Here is a 22,163-nt window from a genome sequence, read left to right on the forward strand (position 1 = left end):
TTCCTTGGGGATCACCGCAATGTGCGCCGACAGTATATCCCGAGGGAATGCTGTGGTGAAACTCAATGCATTAAAGAATTTGTGCATGAATTTACAGAGGGGTGATAGCAAGGTTTTATAATATGCAATGTTACCATCAGGGCCCGGCGCTTTCCCTGGTTTAGTGGAGCCTACCGCACATTGAATCTCCTCCTATAGTTATAGGGTCATCTAATGTTTTGCTTACCTCCTGGGGCAGTTTTGGCATTTGGGAATTGGCTAGGTACTCGCTGAAGGTTGTAGAGGGATATGTAGAACTTTTGGAATTCCTCTGAAATGTGTTTGGGAAGGGACACTTTCAGGCCTGAGGGGGACCTAATATGGGGTATGTAGTTCGCCAGTCTTTGATCTCGTAGTGATTTAGCCAGGAGTTTCCTTCATTTGTTGCCAGATTCGTATATTTTCCTGCACACTTGTATCGCCGCTTTGGCTTTAAAGTGCAGTAAGTCCGCTATTTTTCTCCGTAGCAGCAGTAGTTCCGTCTCCAATGAAGGAGTGTTTAATGAGCACACTGCGGATCACCGCTTTGTGTGCTTCCCACACAATACCAATGTCGCTGTCTGGTATGTTGTTGGTCTGGAAATAACAGTTTAGTTCCTTTTATAACATCTTGGAGTACCCCTTTGTCCTGTAGGAGATTTTCATTCAGCCTCCAGGTTCTCGTCTTGGCTGTGAGACTATCAGGGCGTATGAAAGTAAGATCGGAGCATGGTCCGACCAAATACCTGATCGAAGTGTCCCAAACAGAATGTAAATGAGAGAATGTGGAATGAGGAAATAGTCGATCCTAGAGTACTTGTGCGGCAGGGAGTAAAAGGTGTAGTCCCTTTTTGGTGGGGTGGGAGAGGAGGTACCAAGCATCGATTCATTTTGCTTTGTGCATGGAGCGTACCACACATTTCCTAGGGCCCGGAAGTATCGAGGAAGACCCAGTAGAGGTATCCTCGCTGAGATCAGCGGGGTGTTAAAATCGCCACCAAGTACCAGCTGCCCCTTGGTGAACTCCAATGGGGAATCTAGAGTTTTAGCGATGAAAAGGTCTTGATGGGTGTTGGGGGTATAGGCTTGCCAGAGTAACATCGATACCGCCAATCGCCCCCAAAGGAACAAATATCTTCCCCCAGGATCTGCTTTTACGTCCACACAACTCCATGGGACATTTTTAGAGATGAGTATAGACACACCTCGTGACTTAGTGGTCTCATTGGTGGAATAGTATACCACTGGTAAGAACTTGTTTTTCAGGGCTGGCAACTTGCCGTCCTTAAAGTGCATTTCCTGAATGAAGGCGACATCTGTCTTTGTGCAGCCCAAGTCATGTAATAGCATGCGTCTCTTTTCAGGGAAGTTTAGGTCCTTTGTGTTCAGTGAGCGCACATTCGCCACCTCCATAGCGCCAGACAGGGGGGGAAAGGAAAGTTAAATGGGGGTTAGGAGGAGAGGAGGGAAAAGGGGGGAGTGGGAATGGAAAGTGGGGGTAATCTGTTGAAACAAAGGTGGTGTAGAAAAAAAAACCCTGAGGGGGTTTCTATAATGGGGGTAATAACTTAGTACAGACTATCTCCTAAAAGGGGAAATAACTAATACAGTAGCAAAATATTGCCAATACACTCTCCAGTACCAGCCTGGTAATCCAGTGCTGGCCTATGTGGGAATGCCGTCAGCAACAGCCGGAGAGGAACCCCCTGACCACCCCGACTGTGAAAAATAAACAGGTTGTGAATTATACATGAGTAGGTAATACTAAGAGGCTTGCGTACAGAATCATCAAACATATTTAGAACATGGTGAACATTGTAACATATAAAACATAAAGGACCCAAGATGCACACAGATTGGAGCGAGGAGAGACCTGTAAGGGTCACTCACCGAGTATCAATATCTAGATTGCCCCCTTCCCCCGTGCCCCCCCTCGCGGGGGAAACGGCGGCGCAAAAGGGGCCCCAGCCCCCCCCACCAATCCTGACTGTACTCCCCCCTTCAAATTTGTGGAGCCCTCCCTGCGGCAATGGAGCCCTCCCTGCGGCAATGGCGCCAACCGGAGCCAAACCCAACCAACGGCAGTAAGGCCTGGGGGCCCTCCTAGGTACAGAGAGTGGTTTCGGTGAGATCTCCGCAGGACACCCCTGTGTAGTTGGAGGGAGACAAGCTCTCACCACACACTTACACGACACACTTACACTAAGACACACTCACTCACACCCTCTTTGAAAGACAACGCTGACATATTGACAAGGACAACAGCTGAAGCCAGAAGTCTAAGAACGTCATTTCCTGCTTCTTCCTGCTTCACTTTGGAAAATCTCAGAGACAAAGATGGCCTGAAGGAGCTCACACACTTTCATAAGCTTGCTACAACACTATTGATCCAATTCCATATATTTTCATCTACGCTAAACTGAACTTTATACTATTTTTCATTGTGTTTATGATGCCACCTGTGTGACAATAAACTCACACGTTATTTTCAAATCAACCTGACTATGAATGATCTTCATTCAGAAACGCCCTTGAAGCTATAAGAATATTAGTTATTAATATTACCTTCTTACACACGTCCTGGGACCAGTTAACGCGCTCCAGCCCTATGAGATGTGTAGGGGCTCTAAAGCCTTTGAGTAACCAGCTACTATGTAAGGAGCCCAGAGTGGAAGCCAAACCTCTGGACAAAGTGAGCGTTATCAGGTAACAGTAGTTATTGCATATAGAGACGTCATATGATATACACAGTTCTCATAAGTTCAGCATGTGGCTGGCGTTGTGGTGCCCTGTTGGGGGGAGTGTCTGGACGTTCAATCTGCCCAAAGGACCTTAAAGATGGCACGGGGTAGCATGTTATGTCAATGTCTGGGGACCCCAGGTGCATCAGGAGGTAGAGGCAGGCAAACTGGGGCCATTAGAAAAAGTAAAGAAAAAAAGGAAAAATTACATGGGAGGTGGAGCAAGGGACCAGGGGTCAAATCAAGTCAAAAGCATGGGCAGGTCAGAGGGGTAGGCAGGCAACCTGTGTGTATCAAGGGGTCTGCACCCAGGGCGGGCGCCTATGACTCACGTGACCTCTTCATGGAAGGAGCCGGCGATCTCCGTCTGAGCCTCTGAGAGCGAGCAGGCTGTTTTTTTCTGGGATGTGTAGGGGCCTGATCGACCTTCCGGTCTGAGGAAGATCTGTAGCCAGTTTTGGACTTGCACCAGTTCGGCATCCAGGAAGGTGAAAAGTGCCAGTAGGTCCACTGGGGAGCGCAGGGTGAAGGGTGACTGTGCTTTCCTGAATGTAACGGCTAGAGGATAACCCCATCTGTACAGGGAGTGCAGAATTATTAGGCAAGTTGTATTTTTGAGGATTCATTTTATTATTGAACAACCATGTTCTCAATGAACCCACAAAACTCATTAATATCAAAGCTGAATATTTTTGGAAGTAGTTTTTAGTTTGTTTTTAGTTTTAGCTATTTTAGGGGGATATCTGTGTGTGCAGGTGACTATTACTGTGCATAATTATTAGGCAACTTAACAAAAAAATATATATACCCATTTCAATTATTTATTTTTACCAGTGAAACCAATATAACATCTCAACATTCACAAATATACATTTCTGACATTCAAAAACAAAACAAAAACAAATCAGTGACCAATATAGCCACCTTTCTTTGCAAGGACACTCAAAAGCCTGCCATCCATGGATTCTGTCAGTGTTTTGATCTGTTCATCATCAACATTGCGTGCAGCAGCAACCACAGCCTCCTAGACACTGTTCAGAGAGGTGTACTGTTTTCCCTCCTTGTAAATCTCACATTTGATGATGGACCACAGGTTCTCAATGGGGTTCAGATCAGGTGAACAAGGAGGCCATGTCATTAGTTTTTCTTCTTTTATACCCTTTCTTGCCAGCCACGCTGTGGAGTACTTGGACGCGTGTGATGGAGCATTGTCCTGCATGAAAATCATGTTTTTCTTGAAGGATGCAGACTTCTTCCTGTACCACTGCTTGAAGAAGGTGTCTTCCAGAAACTGGCAGTAGGACTGGGAGTTGAGCTTGACTCCATCCTCAACCCGAAAAGGCCCCACAAGCTCATCTTTGATGATACCAGCCCAAACCAGTACTCCACCTCCACCTTGCTGGCGTCTGAGTCGGACTGGAGCTCTCTGCCCTTTACCAATCCAGCCACGGGCCCATCCATCTGGCCCATCAAGACTCACTCTCATTTCATCAGTCCAAAAAACCTTAGAAAAATCGGTCTTGAGATATTTCTTGGCCCAGTCTTGACGTTTCAGCTTGTGTGTCTTGTTCAGTGGTGGTCGTCTTTCAGCCTTCCTTACCTTGGCCATGTCTCTGAGTATTGCACACCTTGTGCTTTTGGGCACTCCAATGATGTTGCAGCTCTGAAATATGGCCAAACTGGTGGCAAGTGGCATCTTGGCAGCTGCACGCTTGACTTTTCTCAGTTCATGGGCAGTTATTTTGCGCCTTGGTTTTTCCACACGCTTCTTGCGACCCTGTTGACTATTTTGAATGAAACGCTTGATTGTTCGATGATCACGCTTCAGAAGCTTTGCAATTTTAAGAGTGCTGCATCCCTCTGCAAGATATCTCACTATTTTTGACTTTTCTGAGCCTGTCAAGTCCTTCTTTTGACCCATTTTGCTAAAGGAAAGGAAGTTGACTAATAATTATGCACACCTGATATAGGGTGTTGATGTCATTAGACCACACACCTTCTCATTACAGAGATGCACATCACCTAATATGCTTAATTGGTAGTAGGCTTTCGAGCCTATACAGCTTGGAGTAAGACAACATGCATAAAGAGGATGATGTGGTCAAAATACTCATTTTCCTAATAATTCTGCACTCCCTGTAGATGCAATCCTGTCGCCTGGCCACCTCCAGGAGCGGTTTTAGTAGAGCCCGTCTCTGCAGGGTCGCTCTTGATAGGTTCGGGAGGATCAGGATCTGTTCCCCATCAAACTCTATTGCCCTATGCTCCCAGGCCTTGTGGAGGATGAGCTCCTTCTGCAAGTAGCAGTGCAGCCTGCAGAGGACCTCCCGGGGTCTGTCAGGATCCGAGGATTTGATCCACAGGGTTCTGTGTACACGGGCGATCTCCAGCACCTGCAGGGGGGCTTCCATCATACCCTGGACGATGGCAGTGACTGTCGCCACTAAATCCTCTGCTCCGGTAGCCTCTGGAAGGTCTCGCAGCTGTAAATTGTTTTGGCGGCTGTGGAGCTGCATGTCCACAGCCCTGCTATTGTGTGATGCCCGGGACTGTTCTAGAGCAATACAAGATATGGGAAAAAAATTACAGCGCTAAGTGAACACCAATATGAAGCTGCAACTAAAAAGTGATATACACACCAAATAGACAATAGAAAAAATTTAGTTGCGCTATAATAAATTGAAAAAACTATATGAACTATAGCAAGTGACAAAAAATACAAATGAAGCAATAACAGCTGTTTAAAATCATGAGTTCAATGAAGTCCAAAGAAAAAACACAATTGAAATGAATTCTTCTGTAATTCAAAATTTGAGAAAATCCACCACAAAAGTGAAGACACCATAAGGAATGCAGGCTTACCAGATGGCAAGCAAAGATGGCTTGCGGCTGTAAACACCAGCCCGGGCCTTTAGTCATGGACTGCAGCACACACCAGTGGAATATATCAATGGGTCAAGTGATCGATCACATAGAAGCATTGAATAAAGCCGGCCGGCTTAAACGAACGCCCATCCGCTCGGACTGTCACGCAATAACGTCAGCACGTCTCCTATGCTTCTATGTGATGGATCTCTTGATCCATTGATATATTCCACTGGTGTGTGCTGCAGTCCATGACTAAAGGCCTGGGCTGGGGTTTACAGCCGCAAGCCATCTTTGCTTGCCATCTGGTAAGCCTGCATTCCTTATGGTGTCTTCACTTTTGGTGGTGGATTTTCTCAAATTTTGAATTACAGAAGAATTAATTTCAATTGTGTTTTTCTTTGGACTTCATTGAACTCATGATTTTACACAGCTGTTATTGCTTCATTTGTATTTTTTGTCACTTGCTATAGTTCATATAGTTTTTTCAATTTATTATATCGCAACTAAATTTTTTCTATGTTCTAGAGCAGACACCCTGTGCTCCAGGGAGGAGATTGATGTCTCTCCTGTGTCCAATGCATTCTGAGGGAGGTGAGCTCGGTCTTCACCTCTAGCATGTCCCTACTCTGTGCCTCTTGAATATGGAGGATGAGGGCCTTAATATCTGACCTCGTGGGGAAGGCCTGCAGCATGGCGCGGAGGTCGTCATCCATGCGGTTTGGGTGTTGGGAGGTGCTGGTCATGTCCGATCGGAACACCGCCGGGGTCTCTGTGAGGTAAACCGATTCTGGAGAGGGCGTGAGGGGATTGGCAGAGCTGCGGTGGTGGTGGTCGCCATGCGGGATGCAGTGGAGCGGTAGCAATGGCGCCCGGCGAGGTTCAGTGTTTATCTCGGAAGTTTCGCTGAATCCCGCCCTGGGGTGTAGGAGTTCGGTTGCCGATCTGGTTCTGTAACCTTTTGGTAGCACGTCTTCACATTGCTAGGCCACACCCCGACCACAACACTTTCACCCAGTTCTTCTCTGAATCATTCAGATGTTCATTATCAAACTTCAGACGGGCCTGTACATGTGCTTTCTTGAGCAGGGGGACCTTGTGGGCACTGCAGGATTTCAGTCCTTCACAGCGTAGTGTGTTACCAACTGTTTTCTTGGTGACTATGGTCCCATCTGTTTTGAGATCGTTGACAAGATACTCCTGTGTAGTTCTGGGCTGATTCTTTACCGTTCTCATGATCATTAAAACGCCACATGGTGAGATCTTGCATGGAGCCCCAGACCAGGGGCTTTGACAGTTTTATTTTGTGTTTCTTCCATTTGCTAATAATCGCACCAACTGTTGTCATCCTCTCAACAAGCTGCTTGCCGGTGGTCTGGTAGGCCATTCCAGCCTTGTTTAGGTCTACAATCTTGTCCCTGATATCCTTGGACAGCTCTTTGGTCTTGGCCATCTGATTTGCTTCTGTGGAAAGATGTATTTTATACAAGTAACAAGCTGAGATTAGGAGCACTTCCCTTTTAACTTCTTCCCACCTGGCCACTGAATATATAAAGCCGAGTGGACGTTCCTGAACGCCACTCAGAAGGAGCGGGATTGTGCAGTGGTGCGATCCCAATGTGCTTGTGTCCTCCAGACATGGCACATCTCCGATTTTGGCTGGAGGGCACTGTGATTGGCCCTCCTGATCACATGATGGTTGTGTCTTATCACAGCCATCATGTTATGAAAAGAAAGAGCCGTTGCCAGGTGATCGGCTCTCCTCATCCTTACACAGAGCCTGTCAGTGAGGAGAAGGAGAGCGAATCTATGCTGCGAGCCGGGGATCAGTGTGTATGAGCTTTACACATCTGTCCCAGTAAAATGATCTGTCCCAGTGATCATCTTGTGCGCATCTCTCCGTGATCATCTGCACACATCTATCAGTGATCATCTGCACACATCTGTCCGTGATCATCTGCCACATATATCCATGATCATCTGGCGCACATATGTCCATGATCATCTGCCACATCTGTCCATGATCATCTGCCACATCTGTCCATGATCATCTGCTCACATCTGTCCACGATCATCTGCCACAGCTGTCCCAGTGAACATCTGTGCACATCTGTCCGTGATCATTTGCCACATCTGTCCATGATCATTTGCCACATCTATCTGTGATCATCTGCGTACATCGGTCTGTGAACATCTGGCACATTTGTTTGTGATCATCTGCCACATCTGTCCATGATCCTCTGCGCACATCTGTCCATGGTTACCTGCCACATCTGTCCCTGATCATCTGCGCACATCTGTCCGTGATCATCTGGTGCACATCTATCCATGATCATCTGTGCACATCTGTCTTTGATCATCTGCGCACATCTGTCCCAGTGAATATCTGCGCACATCTGTCCCAGTGCACATCTGCACACATCCGTCCCAGTGATCAACATCTGTCACATCTGTCCCTGTAATTTGTCAACATGGCTAAAAAAAAAATTCAACAGCGAGGAGACTTTACAAATACTGCAGTGTATGTTGGGCGAGAGTAGCAGGGAACTCTCTCCGTCAGCGAGTATGAGCAAGTAGAAAGCAGTGACTCTAAAATGGAAACTGAGGAGGAAAGAATCCTAACAAAGAGGCTCAGGAGATTTGAGGAGGCGCAGGCATCCACCAGCAGCGCAATAAATCCTGTGGCATCTTCCCGCAGCACAGCACTCCAAGATAATCGGCAGGCATTCACCAGCAGTACTGCAAGTCCTTGTGCAGTGGCAAGCACAAGCAGGGAAACATTTCCAGATGCTAGTAATGGGGCGTCCCATCCACAACGAGGCAGGGCCATACTAGTCTCCCAGACATTTTATTGTATCCTACATGGCTGCCCGCTACTTTGGCAGAACCTGCAATTCCCCCTCTTACAGTGCAGCCAGGCCCAGAGATACAACAGAAAAATGTAACCCTAATTTATTATTTCTATTTATTTTTCACGGATGATCTGCTGAATTACATTGTGGAGTAATCTGTACTCCAGTCAACATATTGCCAGCAATCCAGATTCTTTCTATGCCTGCTAAAATCACTGGTAATCCTTTTTATTACCCTTTTGCTAAGCAGAATGTATTTTGGGGTGTAATTGTTGCTATGTGTTAGAAGCCTGAAGGTGCTACATGCATGTTGGGCCTATGTATGTGGCCAGGCTGTGTAAAAGTCTCGCGCATGTGGTATCGTCATACCTAGTAGTAGCAGAATGTATTTTAGGGTGTCATTTTTGGTATGTACATGCTATGTGTTAGAAATATTTAAAACATTTACAACTTTGTGTAAAAAAATACTTTTTAATTTTTCCCCCACATTTTCCAAAAACTTGTGGAAATAAATTACATGTTCAAAATTTATTATGACTCGTAGAATATACATTGTGGTGTTGGCTTTGCAAAATGGGGTCATTTTGTGGGTAATTCCACTGTCCTAATGCTCCAGTGCCTTCAAAAGGTAGGATAGGTAGTCAGGAAACAAAATGTGTTATGTATGCTCCTAGAACGCCTGACAGTGCTCCCTGCATGTTGGGCCTCTGTATGTGTATAGGCTGTGGAAATGTCTCACACATGTGGTATCGCCATTCTCAGGAGTAGCAGAATATATTTTTGGGGTGTAATTGCAAGTTTACCTATGCCATGTGTGAGAAATAACTTGTTAATATGACAATTTTGTAGAAAAAAAAAAGATTTGCTAAATTAATGTGATTAGTGGGGTCACTAATACGTTAGTGATTCTTTTTTTTAGGGATGCCTGATCATTTACCAACTGCCACTCTTGTCAAATTATTTATCTTTTATGCTGCAAAATATTCCAGGAAAACTATTTTTGTCTAAATGGAAGACACCTGACCCTCTCACTGTATAGAAATCTATGACTAATGCCACCCTGCCCCTGTAAAGGTTGACCTACATGGTGGGGTAATTGTCCCAGGAAATTCAATACAATTTGGTCTCCTTGAATTGAAGCTAGGCACCCCACAGTTTAGTACATTAGTTTTGGTTTATTTACTTCAGTATATTTTAATGTTTTTTTTTTTTTTTGTTATATTAGATTGACTATTATCCTCTTACCAGGTGACACCACTTTAGGGGATATGATGCTCTTGATCCGTATCTTCCTTATTGTAGATGTTGGGCTTCCTATATCTCCCCTGGACTCCTTCGCCCACCATCTCACTTCTTCCTTTTTTAATTCTTTGTGGATAGGAGGTGGTATAGTGAATTTGTTATTTGGTATCACTTTATTGTAAACCTCTGCGGAGTTATGCTGTCTGGATAGTATGGTTTATATGCTATTACATTCATGCTTCATGCTTCACACTCTTGGCTTAGCTGTACCATTGCAGGTTGTGAACTTCTTCTGTATTACTGTTGAGATTCACATATACACTGCTGTATTATGTCAATAAACATTCCTTCTGTTAAAAAAAAAAAAATCTAATCACGGTCTTCTGTTACATGGCTTAGTCTATAAAATAAATATTCTAATATAGATTTTAATATCTGGAAAAAGATATTGATTTGTGAGCAGCTGTAAACATAGCCACAGGCCCTAGCAAACATTTTGAAAAACTGCTGACAGGTAGGCTTTTTGTTACAGATAAGACTTTGTATGTCTCTTCTGTCTTTACTGTTTTCCATAGCACTGCCCGAATGGATATGACAAAATACTTTTAATTAGGGATGCACCAATATATCGGCGACCGATACATATCGGCCAAAAATAGCTGTTTTGGGGAAATGCCGAAACAACTAAAGAATTGCAGATAATGACCCACCTCCACAATCTGCATGTACCCGGCGGCGGCGTCAGCCAATAGCCATCACGCTGCCAGTGCCACCAACACTTCTCTCCGGTTCTTCCTATGTTTAGAGCGTCCCTGCTCCCCTCCCAGCGGCGTGACGTATCTCAGGGGTCATGGCCGTAGGGGATGGGAGGAGCCGAGCCCGAGGAGAGCGGCTGTTCAAGTTCCAAGAGGAGGCGGAGCCAGCGCCGCCGAGGAGGAACAAGAACGACGATACAGTCAATGCCACCACCATTGCCAGCAAGTTCAACAAGTAAGATTAAGACACAAACACTACTAAGGCATATTAGGCTGAGATGCATAGGGAATGTTATGCAGCCATCTGACTACAGTGCAGTTTGATGTATGCAGGTTATGAACTGTGACTGTCATTTTGATTTTCTTAATATGCAGCATGGCGGGGGGGGGGGGGGAATGTACTGTCTGCCACCACTGGTCGGTCATAGTAACTGATGTAATAAATCAATGAAGCTAATTAAAATGTCTCATGTAATACATACAATTATTTAAAAAAAAATTTAAGAGAAAAAAGTCGGTTTTGGTTTCAGCCTGACATTTTTTTTTATTTCGGTTTCGGTTCTGAAATTTACATTTCGGTGCACCTCTACTTTTAATGTTTATGTCTATCTTGGTGTCCAGTGTGGCTTAAAGCAGATGTAAAGCTGATAAATGAAATTTGACCTAAGCACATATATCTGTAGTGTTTGCTTTACTTATCTCTCTCCAAAGCACTAAGTCCCATGTCTTTATGCTGCTCCGTTCTTCTGTTATCAGCATGATAACTTCAGACAAGATCTCCGACAACCAAGATAAAACCAGCCTGAAACTTGCGTTGGATTGGGTGCTATAATTGGATTAGCAGAGAGCAGGTCTATTCACAGCATTTGTGGAGTGGGGGGTGCCTTTCCTCCAATCGGCTGTCACACAGTGTATGCCCAGACTTCACTCCCAGTGCTGAACAGGAAGAAAACAATCTCTAACATGATGTGCACTTTCTAAAGAATATACCTAGCTGAAAACAGCAGATATACATGTAAAACTTAGGTGGGGAGATTTGTTTAATCTGTGTATCATCTGAGGCTGTTCACTTCACTGGTTATATGTTAGGGTTTACATCCACTTTTACCCTCACAACAATACTTTTGTAAAAGCTGAAGCCATATTCCTATTTCCCTGGATATTTAGCCTCTTCCCACTTGTGTGGGCGCACACTTTGCTGAATTCAGCACAGAATTTCCACATCAATTCTGAACCCTCTGGTGTCTCTCATAAGAGCATGGCCTGTTTACAGAGGAGAGACAACATACATTAGCTGAGTATTATAAGACACGATTTCCAGCACATCGCTAAGTGTTAGAAAGGAGAAGTAGAGAGAGCATGAGCAACAGTATTGCCTGTATTTTTTATACACATTTATCTGCAAAATCAGAATATTAATATGTAGTGAAGACTTTGAGTAGAATCATTTGAGAAAAACATGAACTTGGGGGTGAAATTTCACAAGTTGCTCATTAAAATTTATACAAAGAACTCATTAGCTATACGAACTCACAAACAGTTATTCATCAGTAATTAAAGTTTATGTAATTTCCATTGCTAAATTCTCTTCAAAGCACGTAAATCTAATTTCAAAATTAAGTTACCGTAATTAATTTTAAATCTGCAGGTTTTATTATAATAATACCTGAATATCCTGCAATTAAGGTCCTTGTTTGGACTTTTCCTGTTTATGGGTGCCAACACTCTGCCCTGCTTACCATTGGTGGTAATGTACTGTCATCCTGTAACATAGGCTTCCAGTGAAGCTTACAGGTGGCAATTTTAAGACATTTTGCAGACATGTTCAACTATTGTTGTAGTCAGGAAACCTGCCCAGAAAAATGTTATGCAGCCACTGGTGCAAAACATGCTATGGATAGGTTGATGACTCTGGTACTGCTCAAGTACCTTACCTCTTGAAAATATTTTATGAGTAGATTTTTTTTGTCATTTTTTGGCGCATGTTTATAATTTGCAGCATTAAGTATGATTATATAAAGTAAACTTATGTATTTTTGCGAAGAGAATATATTGATAAATATTGTGTAAATTATTATAATTGAGTAATTTTATTGTGTCTGAGTTAATTTTGCAAATGTTGGTGTGGCCGGTAAACTGGAAACGATTTACTCCAATATTTTGGGGAGGATAGAGCACTTCTGTTTTCTACCTGTGAATATACTGCCACCTTTAAGAGGTTTAGACTCTATGCCAACAAAACACGGGCCAGCTTCCTCTTGTGGCTATAATCGTACACATGCATTAGAGCATAGTTTAGCTTAGTATTCTGAGAAGGTATGATAACTTTTTATAAATAAGAAAATATTGTGTTGCGCTGATAATCAAGTAAAAAATTGCATAAATATATATATATACCATATACATAAATAAGAACCCCCTACACCTCAAATCAGGGAGGTATATGTGCAAAAGATAAACAAAAACCACTAAAAAACTATAATGTGAAAAAGTTCTAATAGAACCAGCAAAAATAGTTCATGGAAAAAACACAGTTCAGTACATAGGCTAATAGGAGACAGGTGTGAGATCCACAGTCCTCTGGTGTGCAGTTGTCATTATAGCAAAAAAAACTTTCCCTTCTGGACTCCCCGATTAAACACAGGATATCAGCCGCTCATAAGGAGAAAAGAAAGCTATATGGTGCAAATAACGTAATAAAATGGGAAATGAACCCTGCAATACAATGATTGCACTCACGGAACCTCGATGGTAAACAGGCTCAACTGCAATCAGTCATTGAACGCCGCTCAGTGCTACGATCTCCTCAGAAGGACGGATTCGACCGTCGATCGCGTCACTCGGCTTCTCCCCCACGCGTATCGTCAATAGCCACTTGACTTATTCATGGCAACCCATGAATAAGTCAAGTGGCTATTGACGATACGCGTGGGGGAGAAGCCGAGTGACGCGATCGACGGTCGAATCCGTCCTTCTGAGGAGATCGTAGCACTGAGCGGCGTTCAATGACTGATTGCAGTTGAGCCTGTTTACCATCGAGGTTCCGTGAGTGCAATCATTGTATTGCAGGGTTCATTTCCCATTTTATTACGTTATTTGCACCATATATCTTTCTTTTCTCCTTATGAGCGGCTGATCCTGTGTTTAATCGGGGAGTCCAGAAGGGAAAGTTTTTTTTGCTATAATGACAGCTGCACACCAGAGGACTGTGGATCTCACACCTGTCTCCTATTAGCCTATGTACTGAACTGTGTTTTTTCCATGAACTATTTTTGCTGGTTCTATTAGAACTTTTTCACATTATAGTTTTTTAGTGGTTTTTGTTTATCTTTTGCACATATACCTCCCTGATTTGAGGTGTAGGGGGTTCTTATTTATGTATATGGTATATATATATGTATGCAATTTTTTACTTGATTATCAGCGCAACACAATATTTTCTTATTTATTCACTTTGGTTTTGTGCACCTCCCGTGTCTGCAGCTTATCTTTAGTATTTTATATGGTTTTAGTAATAGCGCTGTAGTACCTTTTTACATATTATAACTTTTTATAAGTCTTCAGAAAATTTTCCTATCAAGCAGTTTCCTGCAGCCAGATTACCAGGTCCTTGATAGTCTGTAAAGTAGTCTCACAGTGATGATCTGCCTGCATCTTTGCCAACCTTAAACAAGCCATTGAACCTTTGGGGGCACCCACAAGTAGCCTCACTGTGCCACAGTCACTAACATTTGTATCCCAGGGTTCTGATGTGACAGACTTTCTAGAAAGAAATGGGTCAAGAAAGCACTGCCCACTGTTTCATATTCCTGATGGGAACAGTTTGTGCAGGTGGTAAAATACCTGGTAGCCCACATCTTTGGTGGTCTTTGTGTTTTATACATAGGGTACTTTGACTGAAAGGTTGACCAGACTTCCAAGAAGTCGCTAATCCATCTTCCCTTCTTGGGGGACCTGTTTACAGCTTTCAAACTATCAGCCCATCCCCACATGCAAAGGTCTTAGGTGTAGCCCTGAACTCTCCTTTAAGCCCCATGTCCAATCACTGTCCAAATCTTGCAGACTCAACCTCCGCAACAACTCCAAAATACGCACCCTTTCTAACCAATGACACAACAAAGCTCTTAAATTACTTGACTCCATTACTGCAACTCCCTTCTCATTGGCTTACCTCTACATAGTCTATCCCCCCCTTTCAATCCATTATTCTGCCAGACTCATCCACCTTACCAGTTGCTCTGTTTCTGCTACTCCTCTGTCAATCCCTCCACTGGCTTCCGCTCAACCAATGAATTAAATTCAACAACTTACAAAGCCATCCACAACTTAGCCCCCAGCTTCATCACTAGTCTAGTCTTAACCACTTCAAAACCAGGCATTTTCACTCCTTTCCTGCCGAGGCCAATTTTCTGCTGTCAGCGCTGTAACATTTTGAATGACATTTGCGCGGTCATGCAACACTGTACCCAAATATTTTTTTTCACTCCAGTGTGAAAGCCTGAGTGCTTTCACATTGGAGCAGTACACTTGCGGGAAAGTCCTGAAAGCAACATCTTTGGGGCGCTTTAGGAGCAGTGTACACACTGCTCCTAAAACATCCCTGCCCATTGAAATCCATGGGCAGTGCCGCCGAAGCATCTGCAAAGCGCTTCGGAAGGGGGCGCTTTTAACCACTTCAAGCAGGGTTTAAAAGTGCCCCACTAGTGGCCGAAAAGCGCTGCTAAAATTACGGTAAAGTGCCAATGCCCCCCTGCCCCAGTGTAAAAATGCTCTTAGGCTTCATGTACACTGGACATTTCAAAACTTCTTTTGAACATTGTAACTTGACAGCTATTAACCGACATTCAAAAACATCAGTTTTGCCACATTTTTCAATGGCGCGTTAATGAACGTTTTAGTTTAGAAGCGTTTTTAATGGGTCTCTCTCTCTCTCTCTCTCTCTCTCTCTCTCTCTCTCTCCTCTCTAAAAATCCATTCTGAACGCATTTTTTTTGCTTATAAAAAAAATGCTTCTAAACTCCACTGCCTAAAAACTACTATAAACAACTCTGTGTACATTTACTGAAAAAATGCCCAATTGCTCCTAAACGTCAGTTTACCAGCTACAGTGAACATGAGGGTGCTAGTCTGTTATTTGCTGGAATAGCAAATAACCTTTGGCAAGGTGGCAGTATATTTACAGGCAGAAGGTTATAGAAGTGCTGTGACCTCCAATTACTACTTTAGAAAAGCATTTTGCTTACTTTTACAAACTTATTGTAAATGTATTATATACATTTCAGACATTTTCCTAATGTAAACCCATACAATTTAAGTTTCTCTACCTTCTAAATTGTTTTTTAGTAAACCCAAATTATTGCCTGTATATGAATCCTTGTTTTGGGTCAGTGACTCATTGGGGTATATTTACTAAAACTAGAGAGTGCAAAATCTGGTGTTGCTATGCATGATAGCCAATCAGCTTCTAACTTCAGCTTGTTCAAGTAAGCTTTGACAATAAAACCTGGAAGCCGATTGGTTACTATGCAGAGCTGCACCAGATTTTACACTCTCCAGTTTTAGTAAATCGACCCCATTAAGTACTGAAACCAATGGGTTAGGTAACCAGTATTTACAGAATGAGGTCAGTGGTGGCAGGTCCTACATTTCCCCCATTGCAGGTTAAGACTGGTTTCCCACTATTGTGAATTTGCATGTCAGGAGACTGTGACCGGCTCTCAATGGAGACAGTTCACATACCTCCGGTACGGCTGCGGAGAAAATTGCACAGGAGTCCTGTGCGTCTTCTAGTCCGTTTCAGGTTTCAATTCAGCCAAAAATTCAGACTGAAATTGGACCTGAATCTGTGAATAGAGACGCACCGGACCCCTGCTGTGAGCCGCTCCGCACGAACATCTGAACCCAGCCTTACTTTTGTATTGTATTGTATTGTATCTGTTATTTAACCCAAAAGGAGAAAAATCAGACATTGCTTCCTTGAAACTATTGACTTCAGCCGCCCAGATCGTCTCCGAGATATAGCTGACCGATTTGGTGTGGATCATGATGCAATGCTAGACAATGTTTTATATGCCCGAGCATACACAAGTAAGTGATAACCTCCTATTTTTTTTGTGATTTTTTTTATTTATTTTTTAACTATAAAAAAGGTTATTAAAGCGGTTGAATACCCTGCTTTGTGATTTTTACTTACAGGTTAGCCTGGACTTACCTGTAGGTAAAATGAATTTCTCCTAAACAAACACTGTTTAGGAGATATTCTCCCTGCATGCATGCGCTCTAAAGGTCCGGCGTATCATGCGGGAACTTCAGAGCTCCTTGCCGAAACCGAGGGCTCCTGTGCACATGCACGGGAGTGACATCATTGCGGCTCCCGCCACTCAGAGCGCAGGAGCCCATGAACCCCAAAGAGACGCCATGGGAACATGTCCGCCACCTCAGCGGTAACTGGGCGCAGCTGCGGGGACTTCGTTTTAAGGTATTTCATAATGCGCTAGTATGCGATGTCATTATGCCATTGTCTTGCAGGTTTTTTTTTACTACCACTTTAAAAATTTACGAAATACGATATATCAGCAAGAGTCAACATTTTCTCCACAGTTCAAGTGTCAGGAATCTACAGCAGAGCTGGCCAGATCTGCGTGACTACACTTAGAAACTGAGACCAGATTATATATCGTAAATAAAATGTATTATTAGTAAGACAAAAGACATGCACACACCAGCAAACCGTGAACATAAAAATAAAAGTAAAGCACAAAAATGTAACCTAAATACCCAACAGGCAGCCTAACTACAAATCATGGGCCAGATTCAAATAGCCCGGCGTAAATTTGTGCAGGCGTAGTGTATCTCAGATACGCTACGCCGCTGTAACTTAGTGAGGCAGGTTCTGTATTCAGAAAGAACCTGCGCCCTAAGTTAAGGCGGCGTAGCGTATGTGATCCGGCGTAAGCCTGCGGAATTCAAATTATCCATGCAGTGGGCGTGTTGTATGGTAATGAAGGCTGACCCCACAATTGCCGTTTTTGACTTGCGGCGCATGCGCCATCCGTGAACGTAACCCAGTGCGCATGCTCCAAATTAACCGCCATTGCTTTCAACGTGAACGTAAATTACGCACAGCCCTATTCGCAAACAACGTAATCGACGGAAAATTAGACGCTGGCCTGACGTCCATACTTAACATAGGATACGCCTCATATAGCAGGAGTAAGTTTACGCCAGAAAAAGCCTAACGTAAACGACGCAAAAAAATGCGCCGGGCGGACGTACGTTTCTGAATCGGCGTATCTACCTAATTTGCATATTCCTTGCATAAATCGACGGAAGCGCCACGCCGCTAGAGTAAATATGCAACTAAGATACGACGGCATAAGAGACTTACGCCAGTCGGATCTTAGCAAAATTCCGGCGTATCTTGTTTTCTGAATACAGAAAAAAGACACGCCGGAGCATCCTAGAAGTTACGCGGCGTATCAATAGATACGCCAGCGTAACTTCTTTCTGAATCTGGCCCTATGTATATACATAATGTACATCATATACAAGATGAGGAGCACAGGTCGCAGGGAATACTAGAGATGCAAGCAAAGATGGGGAGGAATCAGAGCTGGGATCAGAAATAAGGGGGTAGATTTAAGGCAGCAGGATGCAGGACAAGGAAAGAGCAGAATAAATGGCATTTACATCTGACAAAGCAAAGCAAAACACTGAAACAAGGAGTTTTCCGCAGAAAACGGACTTAAGTAGTCTCAGCAGCCAGCATCATGGGGGCATGGAGAGAGAAGATAGGTGGATCAAGCGGAGTCTAACCATGCAGACCAGATTTTTTTCATATTTAATTGGGCAGCCTCTTCTCACATATGTCAATTGGTACATGAGAAATGCAATTCTTATAGCCAAGTATCAAAAAATGTAATTACCTTGTGATTTTTACAATTTAATTAATGTATTTATTTTTCAGAAAAACTATTGTTTTTATAAAAAGTTAAACCTAATTAATGGCGACTAAAGAATAAAGCCATATGTACTTCCTTTGGTTAGTTTCAATCTAGATTAATGTGAAGGTCCTCCCAATAACTGCCTAAAGTATTTTCTATCTCTATTATTATCTGCATCTGCGGCCACGTACATAAAAAATGTGTATCAATTAAAGTTTTACTAAATCCACAACAGTAAAATCAGTCTGTATATGCAGTAACGCATGCTTGTTATACTCACTGTGGAACCTAAGGGGGTTAATCCTCCACATTGTGTAAAAAGGCTGTTTGATCCTGTCTTCTCTGATTTTTTCCTTCTTTCACTGTCCCCAATCCACCTCCTGATAGTACAGAGTGTTGGGGGCACTCTGCACATGCTCAGTTTGGTGTGTTGCTAAAGAGTTTTTTTTTTTTTTTTTGGGAGAGTGCATGTGATCAGGACAGGGCCTATGTAGCACTGTCCAGACAGAGGATCAGGGGTCATGCAGCCCCAGACAGACAGGGTAGAATGAAAACTCCTCCTACAAGCTTTAACCATACACTGATAGAAGTCACAAGACTGTTCTATACTGCTGATCAGAAAAGCAGTTTATATTTCCTTAAATAATTGCATTTTCGTGTACTGTGGGAGACTACATATAGTGAATGCAGGGTCCTGGGTTTAGTAACACTTTAAGTCACAAATAGCTCATTTTTTCTATTTTGTTTTCGGAGGGGCACAGCTTGCTAGTAAGTTTTCTAGTATTGTATATTGCTGTCTACAGGAAAAATGGACACTGGGAACAAAAAACTCAAGGCAAACTTCTTTAAGGCCATTACGCCTATTATGCCACCCTTGCTCAATTTTGCCTACTGGTAGATTCAGGCTGGCTACTGGAAATCATGCAAGTTTTTCCAGTTGGCCAATAAGCACAGGTTTTTACAGATCATTAGGTATACTGGTGTTCTGCAGTCATCAGTGATAACCAGTCTGTGTACCAGTTGACACAGTGCTCCACTTTTATGTAAGTCCAGTACATCTGGAAATTCCTTGTGGCCTTATTGGGGCTAGAGCTGCGACATTTCATACGTCCCCATCTCTGAAGACGTACTGTTTAAAGTGGTTAGCAGCCTATTTGCTGTGTTGAGGATTTTTCCTGTTTTTAAACCTGAGGTTGTGTGTGTGGTGTTTTTGTTACTGAAGTTCTGAATCTGGCTGGGCACTATTGCCAGGGATTAAAATCACTATGTGTCACTCTGATATCACTTCTTTACCTGTCCATATCATTAGAATGGGGAAACCTCTTTATTGTGTAGCTTGTGCTATACTCATCTATTGCATCAATGGGCAGAACGCTGCACTGGGGAGCAGGAAATGCATACATACTGTATCTGTTTTTCTTTCCCACAGGATTCTTTTACTGTGCAGCTCTGCTCCATTGTTTCTCCACACATACCTCCAGTCTTATCCTTCTACATCTGTGGCTATTTCTGGTGCCCCCCCCCCCCCCTTTCATCCTCAGGTGCAGATTCCTTTTTCTATATTACAGGAGAGGTGTTTTCTTCTGTTATGCAGGGCTTTATGATTCAGTTGGTGCAACTTGATTACCCATAATCCAGAGGTGTCCAAACTTTTTTCAAAGAGGGCCAGATTTGATGAAGTGAATATGCGCAAGGGCCGACTATTTTGCCTGACGTTCTTTGAACCATTAAAATTCGGTCTAAATGTGTTCGTCCGAGCTCTAATACACTGTCCAACAAGAACTATCTTGCCTTTGTGGCTGTGTGTAGTGAAGAGATGAGCTCGAGTGTGTTATTTGGATACACCGTATTTACTGGCGTATAACATGCACCTTCACTTTAAGATGGAAGTTTCAGGAAAAAATATTAATTTTAAATAAAGAACTGTGAAGCAAAATAATGGTCAGTGCCCATCAATGCAGCCTAATCAGTGCCCATCTGCAGCCTCACCATTGCCATTAATGCAGACCCACCGTTACCCTGAAGGCAGACCCACCGTTACCCTGAAGGCAGACCCACCGTTACCCTGAAGGCAGACCCACCATTGCCATCAGTGCAGCCTGATCGATGCCCATCTGCAGCCTCGGAGGGGGGCAGGATGAGCGGCAACAGATTACATAAAAGAGAATCCCCTGTTTACTAGGCGGCCTCTTTAATACGAAGTCCCGCCTCCTATGATAGACAGAACAGTCGTCTAATGGCAGCCCATGAGACGGGACTTCCTATTAGAGATTCCGCTGAGTAAACAGGAGATCCTCCTGTATGTAATCTGAAGCGCTTGTCCCACCCCACTCCCTGTCCCCTCCGAGGATGGATATATAGATATATATATATATATATATATAGATTTATATATAATCTATATATATATATATATATATATATATATATATATATATATAGATTTATATATAATCTCCAAATCACCAGGGTGGCCGTACTAAACTGGAACGAGGGCCGCATTTGGCCTGCGGGCTGGACTTTGGACATGCCTGCCATAATCACATGGGTTTAAAACAAACACCTTAGCTGACGGAGTCTGACGCAGAGATGTCTAACATCTCTGATTCTGTTGGGGATCCTCCCAGTAATTCATTGTCAGATGCTGCTTCCTTCACCTTCCTAGAAGAAGAGACTTTTTCTTACTATAACACATTATCTGGTTCTCATAGACCCAAATGTTCCACCAAGGTTTTTTTTCATTATCCATAGTTTTTGTATTTTTTTTTTTTTGTATAATCCGTGTTTATTGAAGAAATAAAAAGGGAAACAAAAATAGAAAAGGGAAGTGGGGAAAGCCATATAAAACAAAGGGCAGGCATGTCCACAGGGCGTTACTCGTTGAGACCAGGCCTCGCAGGGCCGTCTGGCAGTCAAAATAAAATTCAAACATCGCACACTGTGTATATGTACATATAAACAGTCCATGTTAAACATAAACTCGGTCTCAAGGGCTGCCGCAGCAGCCAGCACCCAAAGGGACGCCAGCCGCTGCCCCAGCCCTCTGGGCAACATGGCAGCCAGATGGGCAGCCACTGGAAAGAGCACGGGGGCAAACTACTGCAGTTAGGGGCATTGGAGGGGGCAGAGCTAGGGCATCCACCAGACCACCGGAACCCGGGTACGAACAGGGCAGGGAGCCTGTATGAGTGCTGTGCCAATTAAAGGGGAGAAAGGGAGGAGCAATAGGACCTCAGGGCCTAGGCCCAGACCTGCAACCCACCCCAAGGGCGGAGGGGGGGGCACTAGGCCTCCAACTAACCACCCACCACCCCCAAGTGAGCCACAGGGTCAGGGCCAGGGGATTAGCAAAGGCACTCAGGCGGGGTCATGGGACTAAGTACAGTCCAACAACTTGCCCCAGCCGACCTCACAGCATACCCAACATTCACTGACATAAAATTCCCACTGGCAACAAATGACAAGATAAAAGTGAAACGAAAAAAAAAGAGACCGGGGAGGGAAGAGAGGGGGAGGAGGGGAGAGGTCTAGAGAGGAAGAAGCTAGACCCAAGGGTTGTGGAAAGAAACGAAAAAGGGGGGAAGAGAGTAAAGTAGGAAAAAAGGAAAAGATAGGAGAACAGTGCGTACCTCAAAGCTGACGAAGAACGCGTCCGCCTCCACACCGGGCTCACCACTCCATGTCCAAGCAACAGTACCATCTTTCCACCTCCTCGACTAATTACTAGAGGGCCCAGGTTCTGCTTCA

General features: G+C 43.7%; 1 protein-coding gene across 6 annotated transcripts in view; it reads left to right on the forward strand.

Moving 5' to 3' along the window:
• DMC1 (DNA meiotic recombinase 1) overlaps positions 1–22,163 on the forward strand; it is a 530,416-nt gene that overhangs the window by 250,359 nt on the left and 257,894 nt on the right. For 5 of the 6 annotated variants that reach the window (XM_040359476.1, XM_040359474.1, XM_040359473.1 and 2 more), the window contains one exon: positions 16,469–16,560. The exons of the other annotated variant lie outside the window; for it this stretch is intronic. In XM_040359476.1, the coding sequence (XP_040215410.1) occupies positions 16,469–16,560 (92 nt within the window). The remainder of the gene's footprint in view (positions 1–16,468; positions 16,561–22,163) is intronic. 6 annotated transcript variants of the gene reach the window in all.

The sequence above is a fragment of the Rana temporaria genome, chromosome 7 (genome assembly GCF_905171775.1).
Source record: "Rana temporaria chromosome 7, aRanTem1.1, whole genome shotgun sequence".
NCBI classification, from domain to species: Eukaryota; Metazoa; Chordata; class Amphibia; order Anura; family Ranidae; genus Rana; species Rana temporaria.